The sequence below is a fragment of the Planococcus citri genome, chromosome 1 (assembly GCF_950023065.1).
Source record: "Planococcus citri chromosome 1, ihPlaCitr1.1, whole genome shotgun sequence".
NCBI classification, from domain to species: domain Eukaryota; kingdom Metazoa; phylum Arthropoda; class Insecta; order Hemiptera; family Pseudococcidae; genus Planococcus; species Planococcus citri.
In genome coordinates, this window is record NC_088677.1 from 22,409,921 (window position 1) to 22,429,322 (window position 19,402).

At 33.1% G+C, this 19,402-nt stretch overlaps 2 protein-coding genes across 4 annotated transcripts; one reads left to right on the forward strand and one right to left on the reverse strand.

Annotated features, from left to right (window-relative positions):
* The first annotated feature begins 114 nt into the window (after nt 1-114).
* Nrk (Neurospecific receptor kinase) lies at nt 115-8,615 on the forward strand. Of its 3 annotated transcripts, XM_065370517.1 has the most exons (10): nt 115-384; nt 457-545; nt 904-1,013; nt 1,103-1,290; nt 1,368-1,647; nt 1,714-1,956; nt 2,043-2,239; nt 2,361-2,516; nt 7,004-7,291; nt 7,372-8,615. In XM_065370517.1, exons 3-10 carry the CDS (start codon nt 947-949, stop codon nt 7,912-7,914), a joined length of 1,962 nt encoding a protein of 653 aa, XP_065226589.1. In that variant the 5' UTR covers nt 115-384; nt 457-545; nt 904-946; the 3' UTR covers nt 7,915-8,615. The 3 variants fall into 3 exon arrangements, with proteins under 3 accessions (XP_065226589.1, XP_065226588.1, XP_065226590.1); XM_065370516.1 differs by lacking the exon at nt 457-545; XM_065370518.1 differs by lacking the exons at nt 115-384; nt 457-545 and adding an exon at nt 565-817.
* A 509-nt stretch (nt 8,616-9,124) lies between these two features.
* LOC135849883 (uncharacterized protein KIAA2013 homolog) lies at nt 9,125-15,510 on the reverse strand. Its single transcript, XM_065370519.1, has 12 exons — nt 15,332-15,510; nt 14,908-15,184; nt 14,376-14,835; nt 14,177-14,303; nt 13,992-14,105; nt 13,647-13,918; nt 13,492-13,579; nt 13,274-13,413; nt 9,738-9,887; nt 9,538-9,662; nt 9,294-9,462; nt 9,125-9,213 (listed from the first exon to the last, which is right to left on the reverse strand). Exons 2-12 carry the CDS (start codon nt 15,050-15,052, stop codon nt 9,162-9,164), a joined length of 1,842 nt encoding a protein of 613 aa, XP_065226591.1. The 5' UTR covers nt 15,053-15,184; nt 15,332-15,510; the 3' UTR covers nt 9,125-9,161.
* Between the last annotated feature and the right edge of the window lie 3,892 nt (nt 15,511-19,402).

The window sequence follows — 19,402 nt, forward strand, 5'->3', positions numbered from 1 at the left end:
ATTGAAATTTCGAAAAACTGGCTTCGTTTAACAGGGTGCTCAAAAGTTTATGCATCCGTCACCCTCTTTTCCTCTTTTCGCCACAACATCCATCCCTACCAAAAAATAGTGCAAAATGTAAACATAAAAAATTCCAAATCCAAACTCCGAAATCTGGAAATGAGTCAGAGAAATGCGAATTTTGGTATCAAAAGCTATTTCAAATTCATTGTGTATCAAAATCTCTACTTCAACTTTTGAAATAATGGAGTTGAGCTTTCTTTGAACTTTCGTTGAGTGTTGCCATAAATTCAATTCGTATTCGATGGGTGTGTGTTTATGAATTCACCGGCGCTTCCTGAAGTGTTCGCTCCTTCAAATCGCAGTCAAACAAACGAAAAATTGGTAAAATAATTGTGTTATAATTATTACTGTACTCCTAGATTACGTTTTCTCTCATCTATATTTCAAATTCAGGTCCACGAAAAAACATCGTCGTAATTATTCGTACCTTCTTGAATACCAATTCGATCGAAGAGACCATCAATAATAAACACAAATTTAGTGTACGAATCTTCCAAACACATAATTCGATTCATATATTCCAAGCAACACTTTTGAATGAAGACTAAGACGAAAAGAAATTTTGAAAATTTATTCTCAAATTTGTGTACACTTCGCTCAAACTCTGATCATACAAAACGATAACCTTTCAACGTTTAGATTAATTGTATTGCTTTATCAAGGTGTTAATTCGTCACGAGATGTTATCAATCTCATGAATCTGGCTTCTGGCAAATTATCTCACAAAAGAGAAAAAAATGTGAAAAATTTGCATGTTCGTTGTTTGTTTTTTACTCGCTTGTTATTGCACGTACGAGAAATCGTAATATTAACCGTATTATTTGTTTTGATAATTTGCAGATTTCTGAAATAATAAAGAAAAGATGCATAAAAAAATATCCAAATGATATCGTTGATTACGATTGCAACCTCTATTTTGGTTGTGTTTCACAGCTCAACTCATTATTATGGTAAGTTGTGTAGTTTTTTAACGTAAGTAATAACGATTAACATATTTGTATATGTATAATAATCATAATGTGTAACATTTTTTTTAAAGGTGAAGCGATGTCACCTCCTCAAGGCATTTGTAGCTTTTACCACGGTCAGATATGTAAAGGATATTTGAACGAATCGGTTCGTGTATGGTTTAATAACACGAAAGGAAATGACAACGAGAAAATTGTCACCGGATTATGGAAAGAAATGATCGAAGGGTTCAAAGAACCTTGTCGTCGGGCAGCTGAGGTAATAATTCAAACACCACGTACCTTCTTATCTGGGAGTTATTTCCCTTTCATTAATTTACTCTTTTTTCGGCACAGAAACTCCTATGTACTTACGCTTTCCCAGAATGCGGTTCAGAAAACGGTTATCAGATCGGATTACCTTTATGCTACGAAGATTGTGTGGCTGTTAGGGATCTATTCTGTTACAACGATTGGGCTCTAATTTTAGCCAACAGAGATAAGGGTATTACTTTCAACTCCAGAGGTCATTTTACCCTTCCGAATTGCGACAAGCTGCCCAGATATAATTTCGATCACGTGTCACCCTCATGTTCCTATGCCAAATTAACAGAAATGAAAAAAGATGAAATTACTTGTACGTGTTTTTCGAGTTTCCGTTCAATTTTTACAAACTTGTCGCTGAATTTAATTATTTTTCTAGACGACTGTGTTCAAGGAAATGGTCGATACTATCAAGGTACCAAAAACGTTACCAGAACAGGAATACCTTGTCAGCGTTGGGATTCTAAATCACCTCATGATTTTGAAAGACCTCCCAAAGTATTCCCAGAGATACAAAATTCTGAGAATTATTGTCGAAATGCCGGCGGCGAGGTGGCTACTCCTTGGTGTTATACTTCTAATCCAGATATACGTTGGCAACAGTGTGATATTCCAGCTTGCAGTGAGTTCATGCAATATTTAACTATGAATCTAGGTTGTGAATGCGATTAAAAATTGGGCATTTTATTGATATGTTTTTTTTCTCAGACGGATCTGTCTCCGTAACTCAAGAAAAAGTCGCCAATACCTTGGATATTGCTGTGCAACTTTTCTACAGATATCCATATTTGATTACAATAATTGCCTCGGGCATATTGATTATATTTGTCTTGTTTCCATTGCTGATAATCTGCCATCGAATGTGCCGGAAGAAACTGGTTGTCTATCGTCCTACACCTACTCAAGTAGGTTTATTTTAGAAAATTGCACATGATAGAGAAGCACGAATCAGTGATTCTGCTTCATGCTTCATATTACTCTTCAAGTTAAGATCGTTGTCATTGATTGAACACGTTTATGTTTCAGGATACAAACATAGACCTGCAAAAATTACCCGATAACAAATCCTATCACAAATCGAGCGCTTGCCTAAATCCAAAATTAGAAAAGTTGGAATTTCCTAGAAATGATATAATCTATATTCGCGATTTAGGTCAAGGTGCTTTTGGACGAGTGTTCCAGGTAAATATTAAATTTTTTCAAGCATTAAAATTTCAACTTTTGACGCCTAAACTTTTTTTTTCAATTTTCCCCAATTCGCACCAGGCGGTGGGGGAGACTAAGGGTTACTAGAATAAACATACTCGTATGTGTCTAAATATAATTATAGCTTCACCCCAAGTGTAAGCAGTGAGGAGGGAGGTGAGACGGATTATCCACCGCGATCCAACCCCCTGGGCGGTTGCCTAAGGCCCAGTTGTCACTTCCCAGGTTTTGTTTCCACACATACCTGTTCTGATCACCTTCTCAGGGTGAAGTTTGAAGTGGGAGTGATTTTGCCTAGGGGTGATTCCAACAAGTAGGTTTTCTAGTTACTGCCACTGTGCCACGAGGTTTATTTGGACTTTTGTGGGGCAGTCAGTGCACTAGCTTAGGGCTTCTCACCAACTGCACACAAGAAAAGATTGTTTTCTATATTATAAGTTTACACTTTACAGGGTGTCTAGACTGTCTACAGGCCAAAAAAAGTACAAATTTACGAAAAAGGTACAAAATTGGAAAATGGCCCAAAAAAGTACGAAAAATCGTCAAAAAATTACGAAATTTTGAAAGAATTTTAATGTTAATTTGCCGACAAAATTACCATAATGTATCCTCAAAATTTTTATTTTTTTCAACACCTTTTGCCCTCGCTTCGCTCGGGCTAAATTGAATCGGTGGGAACAGAAAGGGGCTAAGTCCATTTTCGCACTTTTCAGGAATAACAAAAAACTGATTGATTTGAAAATCAAACATTTTTGGTAAACATGCTTAAGGTCATTGAAAGAGGACCCCAAGACACAATTTTTAGCTCTGTTTAGAAAAAAAAAATATTCACGTGCGGCGGCGCTGTTGCTGCCTAAACAAATGGGACTTAGACCCTTTCTGCACCCAATCGACAAAATTTCTTTTGAAATTGCTCGGGCACGAATGGGGCTTGATTCTACATCTAATTACATCATTTAGATTGCTATCTCGTTTAAATTGACCAAAAACCCCTTGAGTTCTAAGACTTTTTGCCGAAGTTGTTAATTTTTTCATCATTTTTCAGTTCAGAGATTAACTTGAATTTCAAAAAATGGTCTTCTCAAAAATGTTAGTTATTTTTCAAGGAATCAAAAAAATTTTACAAAAAAGTCATAAATGCGGATCCGCCCTTTTTCTGCGCCCAAATACCACTTTCCCGGCAGTTTTGCGGAAATCTGACATCACCAGTAGATCCGCCGTACTTTGAAACCCCTATATCCGTGAAAAAATTTTTTTCCAAAAATGTGACTTGTTATACCTTTCCGTTCCCACCGATTCAATTATTGTTTTCTATATTTTCTCAAATTATTCATTGTGTTTGGAAAGTAGTTAGTTTTAAACAAACTTTTTAAAATGTCGTTGGTGGAAAAACTGGATTCTTCACATTAAAATTACTACTGTTTCGCTTCTTGAAACTACAAATTTAGAAAAGCGTCTGCCCTCTCTTCGCTCGGGTCAATTTGGTGCTTTTTTCCCGCTTACAATTTCAAAAAACCATTGATAAACTTGAAAAAAATTGAGATAAGAAAAACAGAATTTCTTACATTAAAATTGATATTGTTCTGCTTTTAGAACTACAATTTTCTAAAGCTTTTGCCCTCGCTTAGCTTGGGATTGTTTTCTTTTCTTTTTCAAAAATTGAAATTCTTCTAAAAAAATCGTCAACAAAGTATTCAATTTTTAAAGTTTCAAAGTAAAAAATGAAATTCTCGCATACCTACTTCCCGAAATAGTACAATTTTTCAATAGTTTTCGCCTTCACTTGGACCTGTTCTCTGGCTTTTTTCTTATCAAAAGTAATATCCTAAAAACATCTTTCCAATTCTAAAATTTTATAAACCAAAAAACAAACTCCTTGCATTAAAAAACATTGTTTTTTTTATAGTTCTCTCAAAATACGACTTTTCCAAGGTTTTGGCCTTCGCCTCGCTTGGGCCTTTCCTCTTTTTTTTTCAAAGTCTTGTTTTCAAGCCTTTTGAAATCAAATTCTCAAAAACTCGCGTCCTTTTTTCGCTCGGGCCAATTTTTTTCTTCTTTTAAAATTGGAGAAAAATAATTTTTGGGCCCCCAAAAATTCAAAACAGAAAATGAACATTTTTGTAAGTCTTATTAAAAACGATATTATGGGCAGTTTTTCCCTAGTTCAGTTGACAAATTTTCAATCAAACCCCCTCCCCCCTCTCAAAAAACCTCTATGGGTCAAACTATATGTATTCGTTCTGGGCTCGTATCGGCTCTAGACAACCCAGACCACACTGCTCAGAACATTAAAATTTTGATTTTTGTAGCCGAAATGACATGATACACCCCCTCTCTCCAATGTACCTACAAATTATAACTATTAAAAATATAGTGCATGAAAAAAATACAATAAAAGTACGAAAAAGGTACGAAATTTTGTTTTTTGGATTTAGTAGACACCCTGCTAGCCCTTACAAAAGTAGATAGGAAAAAATAAAAAAATAAAAAGGTTTTTATTTACAATTTGACTATAACGGCTATAACGGCTTTTGATGTCTTGTTTGGGTAATCATGCTAACATGGTAGGGGGGTGCAAACTCTCTGTCACCTTAAGGCCCTTGAAGCACTCTATAGTCTGTTCCACGTAAGAAGCACAACGCTCTAACTGAAAAGTTTCTATTTTGTAGCCAAATAATTCTGGTTTTTATTGAAAACTTAAGGTGCTTCACCACTTGTGAATAAATGTAAAACAGATTTTTAAATCATTTTTCATTTTTAAAGCCATTAGATGGATTGGGAAGTGTAGGAGAAAGGAAAAAATGAAGCAATATGCAAGATTATGAAAGGTTTTTGTCTAAATGAACGTAAATAGATCAAAAAATTGTTTCAAATTTTCATCTCCAGTATTGATGCATGCACCCTATGTGGACAAATAAATATGAAATTATTTGGCTACAAAACAGAAACTTTTCAGTTAGAGCGTTGTGCTTCTTACGTGGAACAGACTATAGGAGCGCTTTCTTAACTAGTTTCCAATTGAGTTGGTCCAAATCCAAACCACACCCTAATCTCGGTACTGCGATTTTTGTGATGTTCAGCTCCAGACATTTGGCTGCCAGTAGTGCCAGTAGTGTTGGGTAAATTTGCAAATATTCTTTTTTTGATTGCGCATGCGTAAGAATATGTGCATTTTGTGCACATATTCCTCATATTCTTTTCAAAAAATTAGAACATTATTGCTTAGTTTACTGTTTGGAGATGATAGGAAACTTTCCATGAAAAGGTTTTGGTAACTTTCAAATTATTATGAAAAATTGGAAATTTATGAAGAAAAGTAGTTGTAAAACTTGTAAATTGTGGGAAAATTGTAAAAAAAACTTCAAATTTTTTGAAAAAAGTTATGATTTTTATTTTTTTGAGAGAATATTCTCCTAGCATTTGAGAATATTCGCGAATATGCGGGAATATTCTCAGATTATGCGTATTGAGAATATTCTCAGGCCAACACTAGCTGCCAGAGCTTTCATTGTTTGTACAAAGCCTTCTATCGTCGGCTTATCCTTGCATCTTTCTTTGGTTACTTACTGCATATAAAACGTAGTTTACTTTGCTGTATATCTCCACCACATCTCCCACTTTGGCACCCCTTGACTTTAGAGTGTCAACATTGCGGAAGGCTCGTGTCTTGCCTAACACAATGCACCAAGGCGTACTCGGAGATTTGCCGCATTAGGTTGTCTTCAAGTTCTTCTATTGTAAATACTCCATTTGATCTGACTGATATATGTCCCCAGTTGTTCCTCTGGATCTGTATCTCGCATTTTTCTTCAATACGTTCAAGTATACTCTTCACTTCACCTAAGGGGGGGGGGTCAGTTTTTCGGGGTGCAGTTCACTGATGCTTAGGTACTCCCTGTATGGAAGCAGGGAAGACACAGAAGCTGGCCCTACTAGGTGGTACAAGGGTGCATCATGGATGAATGGCTTTGTGCAATCATCATGCACTGCTCCAATTTGGTGCAATGAAATAATGTGACGGACATGTTCACCACGCTTAAAACACACTTCTAATAAACCAAATTGGCTGATTTTTTGATATGTTGTAGCCAAGACCATTGGGCACAACATATCAAAGTTTCAGTCATTTTGGCCCAGTGGTTCCCAATCTATGGGTGAGGGAAACTTACTTATTGATCCACCCTTGTAGAATCTCTCCTTTATGGCTCTGAGCTCTAGATATTTCATCGAATTGGTGTATATGTGGTTTGTGAAGATCAAGCAGTAGGTGTGTCCCAGATTGTTGGATACAACTTCCTGGTCCATGGGCCTATCAATTATCCTACACCACATTCTGGTATTCAATATCGGCGAAATATTTCCCCAAAATGGAGGGGAGGGCTGATCGGATTGTCCTTAAGAGTTGGCTTTTTTGTATGATCAAAGAACGACCTAGATGACTAAACATGTGCGGATTTTTGCAGGCTAAAGCTCCCGGCTTATTGAAAGGCGAAGAATTCACCATAGTTGCGGTGAAGATGCTGAAAAACGAAGCCACCGATGATCTGAGATCTGATTTCGAAAGAGAGGCTTGCCTATTGAGCGAATTCGATCATCCTAATATCGTAAAGTTATTGGGTGTTTGCGCTGTCGGTCAACCAATGTGCCTGTTATTCGAATACATGGGTCGGGGCGACGTCAGCGAATTCTTGCGGTCTTGCTCACCCAGTAACTATATCCTCAGATCGATCGAAAATGGCAATATTTTCCAAGTATGCAAGATTTTTCATAAAATTTCACTATTTCATCGGAATATTTCTTCAATTTTAACTCGTTATATTTAATTTTTCAGGACATCCAGCTGACAAGTCTGGATTTATTAAACATCGCCCAACAAATAGCCGCCGGAATGGTGTATCTTTCTGACAGGAAATTCGTTCATCGAGATTTAGCTACTAGGAATTGCCTCATAAACGACGCTATGGTCGTCAAAATCGCTGATTTTGGTTTATCGCAAAAGATGTATCTGCAAAATTACTACAAAGGTGGCGAACAAGACGCCATACCTATTCGATGGATGCCTTTGGAAAGCATTCTATACAATAAGTACACCATAGAGTCGGATGTTTGGGCATTCGGAGTCTGCCTTTGGGAAGTATTCTCATTTGCTCTGCAACCCTATTATGGGATGACTCATCAGGAAGTTGTCAAGTTCATCAAGGATGGTAATGTCCTGCAGTGTCCTGACAATACTCCAAAAAATGTGTACGATCTCATGAAATCATGCTGGAATAAGAAGCCTGCTTCCAGGCCTAATTTCCGCGTCATTTACCAAACCCTAGATATTATAAGATTAGATGTATTAAGACAGAATGGTATGTTACAGAATATGTAAACTTTTTTTAATCAGATGATTCGATGTCTTGTAGAATAATGGCCAACTGGCTAAGGAATGTTGGCAGAAAGTTGTAGTTTTTGTTGAAGCTGACAGATGATTTTTAAAGCGATTTTTGTCCACTTTCTGCCAGTATTTCATGGCCTATACCTATCTTTGTGTACTTGAGTGAAAGGAATTTTCATTTTCTGATTTTAATATCCATGATTATGTTTCTAGATGAAAAATTTGTTCAATTTTATGTTAACTACTTTCATTTTCTAGTCTGTTAATATTTATGCTTTTCCTTTTTTTTGCTGGAGGAATTATGATGCTTTCATATTGATTAAAGTTAAATATCATGACTTCACAACTGCCCGACAAATTTTTAAATGTTTTTTGATAGCTTGTTTATTTATTGAAAATTTATTACAGTTTTATACCTTTTTCAAGTTTTTATTTTATGTATTTATATTTTTTTAATGTGCCTTTTATTATTTTTCATTAATTTTTTAAAAACATTTTCAATGAGATTTTTCTATGTACAATGTGTGAATTTTATACGCGCAGCTATTGTTATTTAGTTACTAGTCGTTTTATGTGTCATATTTTACTCAAGTGTGATTTTAATATCGGATAATTCGAAATGTTTGGCAGCTTTCAGATGTGTACTTTCTTCCTTATTTCTTTTTGTAGAAAAATAAACGTGTAATTTAAATACATTGCTTTCAGTTTTTTTTTTAGTCAAAATTGGAATTCATTACCTATCTACCTTGTAGGGTTACTAATAATTGACCAACATCGACATACGAGTCCATTCGATGTGCTTTAATTGCCTAGTTGGATCTAATTTGACTAAATGAAAATAACAAAACTGATGAATATTAAAAATGGAAAAAGAAATGTATTCAATCTACACAACAATTCTTCAACATAAGTATACATATCATCCCTTAACAATAACGAAGAAGGAAAAAAAAAGACAGAAAAAAATGCAGTGCTCATTTTATGTTAAATATCACTAAGCACTAATTAAACAAATAAAAAACTATGTTTCATAATAATAAACCAATCAAAGCAGTTTTTTTCATCAAAGACCGTAAAAAGTAAAGAAGTGGAAAAAAAGGAAAAAAATATTGCTATTACGCGAACTACAACATAACATAAAACGTAGTAACATCTCGAACATGGACTAGCTCATTGAAAATCGATCAGACACGACGTTTTTGTGGGGGAAAAAAAAGATCACAGGTTTGCTGGCGTTTTGATTAATGTAAAAATCTGTATTTCACGCCACTTCTTGATTGACCTTCTTGTTGTCTGAAATGAAGAAACAGAAACATCAGAACTCTCAAACTTGCAGTTTTAGTTCACTCAAAATATGCACGTTTTTGACTAACTTTTGTTTATATTTATCTTGATTCCAGTATTCGTTATAAATCAATTTAATTAGGAACAAATGAAATATGACGATCAAGGTGAAAATCGAGACCCAAAAGAAGGTAGGTAGACCACCTAGATGGTGTCCGTGTTTATGCATTATAATTAACGAACGTTCTTGAGCAGGAGCTGTAAACAAAAATGAAACAATTGATGAATGAAATGCTCTCAACTTGGTTCGTAATTTGATGGGAAAATGTCTACCTTCGGCGACTTCTTTGACGTGGAGTGTTTGTCGTAATTCTTCCATGTGTTTTTTATCAGACGTAATATATAAAATGGCAGTAAATGGTTTGGTCAATTTTACAGGTAATTGTAAAAGTTCTTGTCTAAACAAAATGATGAAATAACGTTAAATACTGTGCAGAGGTTTGCTGGGTGTATATTTTATTGTGAAAAATTACCCCAAAGGCACCGGACTGTCGAGGCAACCGCCATCACAAGCGTAATACGTTTTGTCGCTACGATCTAAAGCTACGTAAATTATAGCTTTGTCGTTTTCATCTACTTCGACAGTCACATTGACGTGGGTTTGATTACCGTAGTTTATTCTCCTAAAATCAAAAGCAGAATACATATTTCAATTAGCAAAACACCATGTACAGAAATTGTACTCAAATTTTTCTCATAAATGATAACTTTAGTAACCAAAAAAGGCGGAAAAAGTAACCAAAAAAAAATGTTAATGTAAAAAAAAAAAACTAAAAAAGGGGCAATCAAAAAACTTCAATGCATACAAAACATTACATTTTATTTCAGATTGCGACAGAAAACCAATCGTAACAAAAATTTCGATAGCAGTTTTTTCAAAAAATAGAAAAAAATCAAAATTCGAATAAAAACTATTTTTGAAAAAAAACTAGCAACAGCTCAAAACAGATAATTATCAACATTTTGAAAGTAAACTACTCGTAGATCAAAATTCGAAAAGAAAGCATGAAAAGAATATTGGATTCCGGAAACATAATCGGAAAATGTGTTGAACTATTGAAAAAATTGCAAAATTGAAAGAAGAGGGGGAAGGTCTACCGAAACAGGGAGGAACGAAATTTAATCTTTTATTCAAAATCATTTCAAAAAATCAAACACAAAAATACCAATATTGTAAAATAGCAGAAATGTTGACATGAGCGAGGATTTGATGAAAAAAAAAAATTATTCGAATGTTGAGAAATAATAAAGAATAATTTGTAAAAAAAATTCCATAAATAAGAAGAATTATTTTAGAACGAAAAACTTACTAAAATGAACAGGAAAAGACGACGGGGGAGGGGGGAGATTGCCATCCAAATTCGGAAAAAAGTAATTTATGACAATCATTTTAAAAATTCGAATACAAAAAAATGTACCTTGCTTCAAAAAGAAAAAAATCCTCCATCAAAATTGTCAAAAATTGACACAATTCAAAAAAAAAAATTGGAAACAGGTGACAAAATTATTGAAATAGAGAGAAAATGACCAACACAGGAAGCAGAGCAAAATTCAAAATGAAAAAAAAAACAAGAGTTTTGTCAAAATTTAAAAAGTTGAAAAAAATCACGAGGATTCCAGAATAAAAATTCGATTAAAAGTAGAAAAACTCCACCGAAAAAATTCAGGTAAAAAGCAGTAAAATTTATGAAAAACATCGCAAGAATTGAAAAAAAAAACTCACAAAATTTAACGATAAAATTGCGAAAACTTCGTTAAAATATAGAATCAAAAAAAACCACAAGAATTCGTGGTAAATCGTCGAAAAGTTGGAAAATAAAATCTATAGGAATTCAAAAGAATAAAACTTGAAAAAAAATTGAGAAATCCTCAAAAAAATTCAAAATGAAACCATCAAGTGTCAAAGTCCAAAAAAACTCAAAAACTCGAAAAAATCTGTGAACAAAAATTGAGAAATCCTCAAAAAAATTCAAAATGAAACCATCAAGTCTCAAAGTCCAAAAAAACTCAAAAACTCAAAAAATCTGTAAACGAAAATTGAGAAATCCTCAAAAAAATTCAAAATGAAACCATCAAGTCGCAAAGTCCAAAAAAACTCAAAAACTTGAAAAAATCAGTAAACGGTGGAATTCCGCAAAAATTTGAGCAAAAAAAATTACTAAAATTTGGGGCTAAATTAGGAGAAAATTTTATTAAAAATCTCGAAAAATCAAGAAAATTTCGTCGAAATTAAGAACAAAAATTTAGACAGAAAAACGAATCAATAAAATTCAAAACAAAATTATTACACTGCCAATTTCAAAGGCTGCTCCGAATATAAAAATTTTGGAAATGATGAAAATGGAAAACTCTCGAAAATTCAGTACAGAGAACTCACGAGAATTAAAATTAGGTATAAATTCGGAAATGAATCGATAAATTTTTGAGAAAAATCATCGAAAAATTTCTAGCAGAACTGAAGAGGATTCAACTGAGAAAAATAATGCGAACTTGAAAAAAAAATTGTTCAAAAGATAGAGGAAATCCGGAGGACCTTTCCTCATAACTGGAGGGGAAGAGGAAAAGCGAGAGATAGGGATCAACGAACAAAAAATATCAAGATGCAAAAAAATCCACCACAAAAGGTGAAGTGAAAATAAAAAAAAACTAAGTCATCAAATCTTGAAGAAGCTTTCCTCCCTTCTCGAAAAAAAGATCAAAATTTAAAGAAAATCACGATTTTTGGGAGAAGAAAAATCACAATTCCACAAAAATGTGAGCAAAATAATCACTTGTTTTTTTAAAGCACAAAACTCAAAAAAAAAACGGTTAAAATAGAAAAAATGCAATCAAAATTTAGGCAAAAAAATCACCACAATTTAGAACAAAATTATAGAATCGTGAAAATTCAAAGTTGAAAAAGTCTATCAAAACTGAAGAAACTTTGCCAAACTTTGAAAAAAGAATAAAAATGGAAATTCCGAGAAAATCGTCGAAAAACTTGAAAAAAGGGAATTCACAAAAATTCAGAAAAATCATACCCTTCAGAATAGGGGAAAATCTACAGAAATTCAAAAAAGAAAACTCACCAAATCGGCAAAGAAAAAAATTCACAAAATGCAAAAAAAAAACATCCAACCGAAATAAGGAGAAATCCCGACTATTTGAGCAATAAAATCACACAAGCTCGATGGAAAATTTTTATGAAAAAATCACGAAAATTCGAGGTAATAAATTTGGCTAAAAATTCAGGCGAAAAACATCATCAAAATTCAAAGCAAAGTGATGGAAAAATTATTTTGGAAAAAAATAACCACCAAAATTCAAGATGTAAAAATCAATCAAAACAGGAGAAAATCCACTAAAAACCATCGAGAAATTCAAAAATAATAATACCTGTCGACATTAGAAAACCCCTAAGTACATTTCAAAAAAAAAATCTACTGAAAAAATAAAATTAATACCGCTAAAAAATCAGTGATGCCATTTAAATAAAAGCAATGTTTTTTTTCGTATAATTTTGGATAAAATTTTGAAAAAAAAAGAAATTTGTGAAAAAACTCGGAAAAAGTAAGTTTTAGTGAATAACATTTTTAAAAAGTAACCAAAAGTTACTATTAGTAACTTGAGTAACTTGGTTACTTAAAAAGTAACCGAGTACAATCCCTCATCCCTGAACTAGCAAAACACCGTGTAATTTTTATGCATCAGTTTGAGCTAGTTTGGAAACCCCTGAAAACTTATCAACCCAAAATTCATTCGAATGGTAATGGTAGGATAACACGTCGAGGAAACAATTTGCCCTAGATTTAGTTTGGATTTTTAAATAACCAATAACCTCCATAACCCCCTCCCTCTCTCCCCTCTTCCTATGAAAAATAAAAAATGAAAGAACGGATTTCGAAACGTTCGAAATGAATGTCATTTCTTTTTATCGGTGAAAAAAAAAACCTCGAAAACATATTGACTTGTAATCAACGTAGCGATAATAATATCGCTTATGATTCATCCTTCACACTCGAATACCTACCTAAAATGGTAAGTTCGATGTAGAAAACTAGGATGCATGTTGAACTCTAAATGCTGCTTACTAAACCGAAAACTACCAAAACTCAAGACCATCGCTTGAATAACACCGTCAGCTCCGGCTTTCACCAAATTGTAACAGCCCTGAAAAAAATTCCAACGTTGAAATTCTCACTTTGTTATCAATTTTCCTTCCATTAATAATGAGGAAATCCTGCTTACTTTTTGTTCTAAAGTCAATAACCACAAGGAAACAACGCTGTTTATTTCATCAATTGTTTCCATACTACTCCATAACTTATCAGCTTCCCTGAAACGAATCAGTATTGAAAATAGTAATTTATTTGAGCGTTGTTTTTAGAAATCACAATACTTACAATGTGTGATGATTGCTAGCGTAACAACCTTCAACATACGATAAGCTATTGGTAACGAAAGATTTTAATTCCGCTGAACTGGTTTCTTCGTGGTATAAAGCAGGTACCGAAGACAATACGTTATAAATAGTAGCGTTGATCTGGTCTCCATTCAGCACACCGGAGACTTTAGAATAGCTAATGGAGAAACCGGTATTCCATAACATATTCCAAACATTTATATGGTCTTGTTTGAGATCAAAATATGGCTTGCTTAGAGCTGTTTTCATATACTGCAAGGAAACCAATCGAATTAGTACGAAGAAATGGCTATAATACATGTTCAGATATGATGAATGAACGTACATCGATGGCCTTTCTTTCATTTTCTGCCACTCTTAGACTATATTGATCTTTGGTTACTCTGGTATAGAAGATACTGGTTAATATCTTCAGTTTAACTATTTCCACCGAAGGAATCTATTGTAGCAGCAAAAGAACACGATTAGAAGAAAATAAGGGCGAAGGAAACTTCAAATTACACAACTCACTTCTAAATGCGAGGAAATTTTACTCGTTACGACAGATACGATTAAGATCTTATCCGTAAAAGTATCCAAAACTTTTCCGGTAATAACGACAAACGTTTCTTTTTCTTTTTTATCTTCGTTGTAAAGCCTGTAAAATATATTTTCGTTACTAAAAGATGAAGTAACACGTTGAGTAAAATGACAAAGTAGAATAACCTACGTGATTTCTTTAGTAACTGAACCACTCCAAGTAGAATGGCCCTTTCGAGCTAAATCGAATACGAATTTATCTCTGTACGAATTCTTAACGGATATTTCTTGTACGAAAATTGACGGCATTGTACGATGAGCATAGTACGTATAAGTTGCTCGAATCTTATTATCGTAGCATTTATCAATATAGGCGATTCCATTGGTATAATGTACGCCAGTTTCTTCCACATACTGAACAGGAATTTGTACTTTGACATCCGGATAGTACGGTATATGCAGCGATAAAGTACGACCGGATTTCACGTATAACGAAAAATCACCATTTAATGGGATTCCGAAATACCCGTTACCGATAAACAAAGCGTATCTTTCTTTGGTATAGGCCGGATAATGATCCACTCTAGCGTTAGCTTTGTCGGCTTCTTTACGTAAATTTAAAAATATAGCACCCGGTTCGCAAGAATTATCTGTAAATTAACCATTACATCCGCAGTTAGCGTATTGAAATTCAGCGCCAAGAGTAGAAAATTTTCATTCACCTTTGATTTCCGGCTCATGGTAGAACATCCATCGGAAATAAGAAGGCCCGAAAACGATTAGGAATATGGTGGTGAATATAATACACATGTAACATTTTCGCGACCATCTTGGTAATGTTACGTGGTGCGGAATCCATCGATCCATTTAATTTTAACCATTAATGAACTTCTTTACCGGGTAATTCCTAATTCTGGATTTCTCGTTTATCTGTACGCCGTATCTACATCGTTTTTCAAATACATGAACGATTCGTGTGTTCGCAACGAACGGAGATACCTGTAAAAATCGTTATGCAAGATGATCGATTGTAAATTTATTGAAAATTCGTAAATAATAGGATTTTTAACCACGCAAACGTAGGCGTTGGAGATCTTTTTTTTGATCGACAAGAAAAATGTAAAATGTTGTTTCGGAATTTCTTACCGAAATGTCGTTTCAGCAGGTTGGTTTTTCAATCCCTCGCTGTTAGAAACACCGAAGAGGTTTCTTCTTTGAATTCTTGAATTTAATTGTTAATTTCTAGCAGAAAATAATGAAATAATTTGCAGTTTCTTCGAAATATTTTACAAAATATTTTTTATGTACATAATTATTTTATCTTCTCATTCTTATCACTTCGTGACGTCACAAAAATACGCTTATTGAATTCATTCAACTTTTATCCGCCAGGAGTGTTGCATGACCCAATTTAATTTTGATTTTTGAGCCTGAAATTTTTTTTTCAAAAATGCTCAAAAAAACATTTTTTTGATTTTTTCGTTGAAAATTTCTTCTTCTCGGCTGATTTTAACCCATTTTGACAAACCGCGGAGGTCACTTTGGAGTTGGACAGTGACAGACTGACTGACAGACCTGACAGTTCATTTTTTTTTTACTCAAAATGTGGAAGGGGGGAGCTTTGAAATTCGACCGAGCCCCAATGCCCCATATTGTGCTAATCGTTTTTTGCGAGCTTTGGGCCAATGAGGGTGATAGCCTGAAAAGAATTGAATTCCTTTATGCCATGGATATGTTTTTTTTATTATTGATAATGATAATACAGAAATGCTAGTGAAATAACAACTGATCAATCAGGTAGGTAGTAGGTACTTTACTTTACCTTACCTTACCTTAGTCCTTATCCAAACGCCTTCTGAGTTCTGCTTTCTGCTTCTGCTTCTTACGTAATTGGCTAACGAAAAAATGGAACTTGGAAGCCCTAAATATACATACCTACAAATGTTTTTTTTTGAGACTATAGCGCCCAAATTTTTGAGAATCATAGAAATCTCCACAGATTTAGGACCCATGAGCCTCGTAAAAAAAACTTCAATGCATACAAAACATTACATTTTATTTTAGGTTTCAAAAGAAAACAAATCGTAACAAAAATTTTGATAGAAGTTTTTTCAAAAAAAAAAACATCAAAATTCGAATAAAAACCATTTTTGAAGAAAAAAACTAGCAACAGCTCAAAACAGATAAATTATCAACATTTCGAAAGTAAACCACTTGTAGATCGAAATTCAAAAAGAAATCATGAAAAAAATATTGGATCCCGGAAACATAATCGAAAAATGTGTTGAACTATTTTACTGAAAAAATTGCAAAATTGAAAGAAGAGGGGGAAGTCTACCGAAACAGGGAGGAACGAAATTAAATCTTTTATTCAAAATCATTTCAAAAAATCAAGTAAGTACAAAAATACCAATATTGTAAAATAGCAGAAATGTTGACATGAGCGAGGATTTTATGAAAAAAAAAATTATTCCAATGTTGAGAAATGATAAACAATAATTTGTAAAAAAAATTCCATAAATAAGAATTATTATTTTAGAACGAAAAACGTATCAAAATCAACAGGAAAATACGACGGGGGAGGGGGGAGATTGCAATCCAAATTTGGAAAAGAATGATTTTGTGAAAATCATTTTAAAAATTCGAATACAAAAAAATATACGTTGCTTCAAAAAGAAAAAAAATCTCCATCAAAACTGTAAAAAATTGACATGATTAAAAAAAAAATGCAAAAAACTGAAAATGTGACAAAATGATTGAAATTGAGACAAAATGACCAAAACAGAAAGCAGAGTAAAAATCAAGATCTGGAGAGAAACAGATTGTCAAAAAAAATGTTGAAAAACCTCTTAGTGATCTTCTTTTAATAAATCAAAATCATGTCCTTAAGAATAAAACTTAAGAGCAAAATTCAAAACGAACAGAAAAACAGAGTTTTGTCAAAATTTAAAAAGTTAAAAAAAATCACGAGGATTCCAAGAATTGAAAAAAAACTCTCGAAATTTAACGATAAAATTGAGAAAACATCACAAAACCGTAGACACAAAAGAAACACGAAAATTTGGGGAAAATCGTCGAAAAGTTGGAAAATAAAATCTATGAGAAATAAAACTTGAAAAAAAATCAAGAAATCCTCAGAAAATTCAAAATAAAACCATCAAATATCAAAGTCCAAAAAAACTCTCAGAAACCCAAAAAAATCTGCAAACGAGGGAATTCAGCAAAAATTTAAGCAGAAAAAATTTATAAAATTTCGGGCTAAATTAGGAGAAAATTTTATAAAAAATCTCGAAAATTCAAGAAAAACGGTTTCGCCGAAATTGAGAACAAAAATTTAGGTAGAAAAACGAATCAATAAAATTCCAAACAAAATTATGGAAATTATGAAAATAGAAAACTCTTGAAATGAAATTCAGTTCAGCAAAAATCATTAAGAATTCAGAACAGAGAACTCACGAGAATTAGAATTAGGTACCACAAATTCGGAAATAAATCGATAAATTTTTGAGAAAAATCATCGAAAAATTTCTAGCAAAACTGAAGAGGATTCAATACAGAAAAATATATCGAACTTGGAAAAAAAAATTGTTCAAAGAGAGAGTAAATCCGGAGGACCTTCCCTCATAACTGGAAGGGAAGTGAAAAAGAGAGAGAGAGGGATCAACGAATGAAAGATATCAAGCTGCAGAAAAATCCAACACAAAAGTTGAAAATAAAAAAAAAAGCAAAGTCATCAAATCTTGAAAAAGCTTCCCTCCCTTCTCAAAAAAAAGATCAAAATTTAAAGGAAATCACGATTTTTGGAAGAAGAAAAATCACAATTCCACAAAAATGTGAGCAAAAAATCACTTGTTTTTTTTGATAGATAGATAGCTTTTATTATTCGGTTCAGCGCAATTGCAAAGCACAAAACTCAGAAAAAACTGTTGAAATAAAAAAAATGCAGTCAAAATTTAGGCGAAAAAATGACCACAATTTAGAACAAAACTGTAGAATCGTGAAAATTCATAGTTGAAAAAGTCTGTCAAAACCGGAGAAAATTTGCCAAAATTTGAAAAAAGAAAAAAAATGGAAATTCCGAGAAAATCATCGAAAAACTTGAAAAAAGAGAACTTGCGAAAATTTAGAAAAATCATACCTATCCCTCAGAATGGGGAAAAATCAACAAAAATTCAAAAGAAAACTCACCAAATTGGCGAAGAATAAAATTCACAAAATTCAAAAAAAAGCCATCGAACCGAAATAAGTAGGAATCCTGACTATTTGAGCAATAAAAATCACACAAGCTCGAGAGAAAATTTTTTGAAAAAATCACGAGAATTGAAGGTGATAAAATTGGGCAAAAATTCTGGCAAAAAACATTATCAAAATTCAGAGCAAAATCATGGAGAAATTTTTTTGGAAAAAAATCACCACCAAAATTCAAGATGTAAAAATCTGTCAAAACAGGAGAAAAACCACTAAAAACTGTCGAGAAATTCAAAAATAATAATATCTGTCGAAATTAGAAACCCTCTAAGTTAACGCTCAAAAAGCAGTGATGCCATTTAAATAAAAGCAATTTTTTTCGTAGGATTTAAAGTTACTATTGGTAACTTTAGTAACTTGGTTACTTGAAAAGTAACCGAGTACAATCCCTTTATGCATAAATAGGGAGCATTAGATTCACTTTGTACTTCAATTAGAAAACATTCAGAATAGGCAACCACGAAAACTTATATGTATGTATTGAAAAATTGCATAACCGGTTAATTAAAGGATCCAATATCCATTAACAATTGAAAAATCAGTTGAAATATCCAAAATAATAAGAATGGATAGGTAGGTACGTAAGCTTCCCAAATTAATTCAACTTGATTTTAATGGTCATACACATGAACGCTCATTTGTCTACCATAAAAACTACGATGATAGATAGGTACTACATGAGTACTTTATAATGATAAGTATGTATGTACCTAGTAAATGTTTTAGTGTTGTACAATGTAATTACATAATTAGGAGTACATAATTAGCTGAGCCCTAGCGACATTTCCTTTGTTTTGTTTTTTATGTAGCCGAATCAACGAATTATAAAATCACGCCAATGCGTACAACCTTCGAAGATATGGCACAGTTTATGGAAAGAAAGAAGGAAAGAAAGAATGAAGCTGTAGAACTGAAGATAATAATAATAATAATAATAAAGGAGGAATAGTGGCGATACTGGGTCATTTT

Bases quoted from the DNA above. Each gene is read 5' to 3' on its own strand.
- Nrk (XM_065370517.1), top strand. From the start codon at position 947: ATGATATCGTTGATTACGATTGCAACCTCTATTTTGGTTGTGTTTCAC. The intron at 1,648-1,713 runs GTACGTGTTTTT...TTATTTTTCTAG, and splicing joins GAAAAAAGATGAAATTACTT to ACGACTGTGTTCAAGGAAAT. The intron at 2,517-7,003 runs GTAAATATTAAA...GGATTTTTGCAG, and splicing joins CTTTTGGACGAGTGTTCCAG to GCTAAAGCTCCCGGCTTATT.
- LOC135849883 (XM_065370519.1), bottom strand. From the start codon at position 15,052: ATGGATCGATGGATTCCGCACCACGTAACATTACCAAGATGGTCGCGA. The intron at 14,106-14,176 runs GTGAGTTGTGTA...CTGCTACAATAG, and splicing joins AAATTTCCTCGCATTTAGAA to ATTCCTTCGGTGGAAATAGT. The intron at 13,919-13,991 runs GTACGTTCATTC...GTTTCCTTGCAG, and splicing joins ATGAAAGAAAGGCCATCGAT to TATATGAAAACAGCTCTAAG.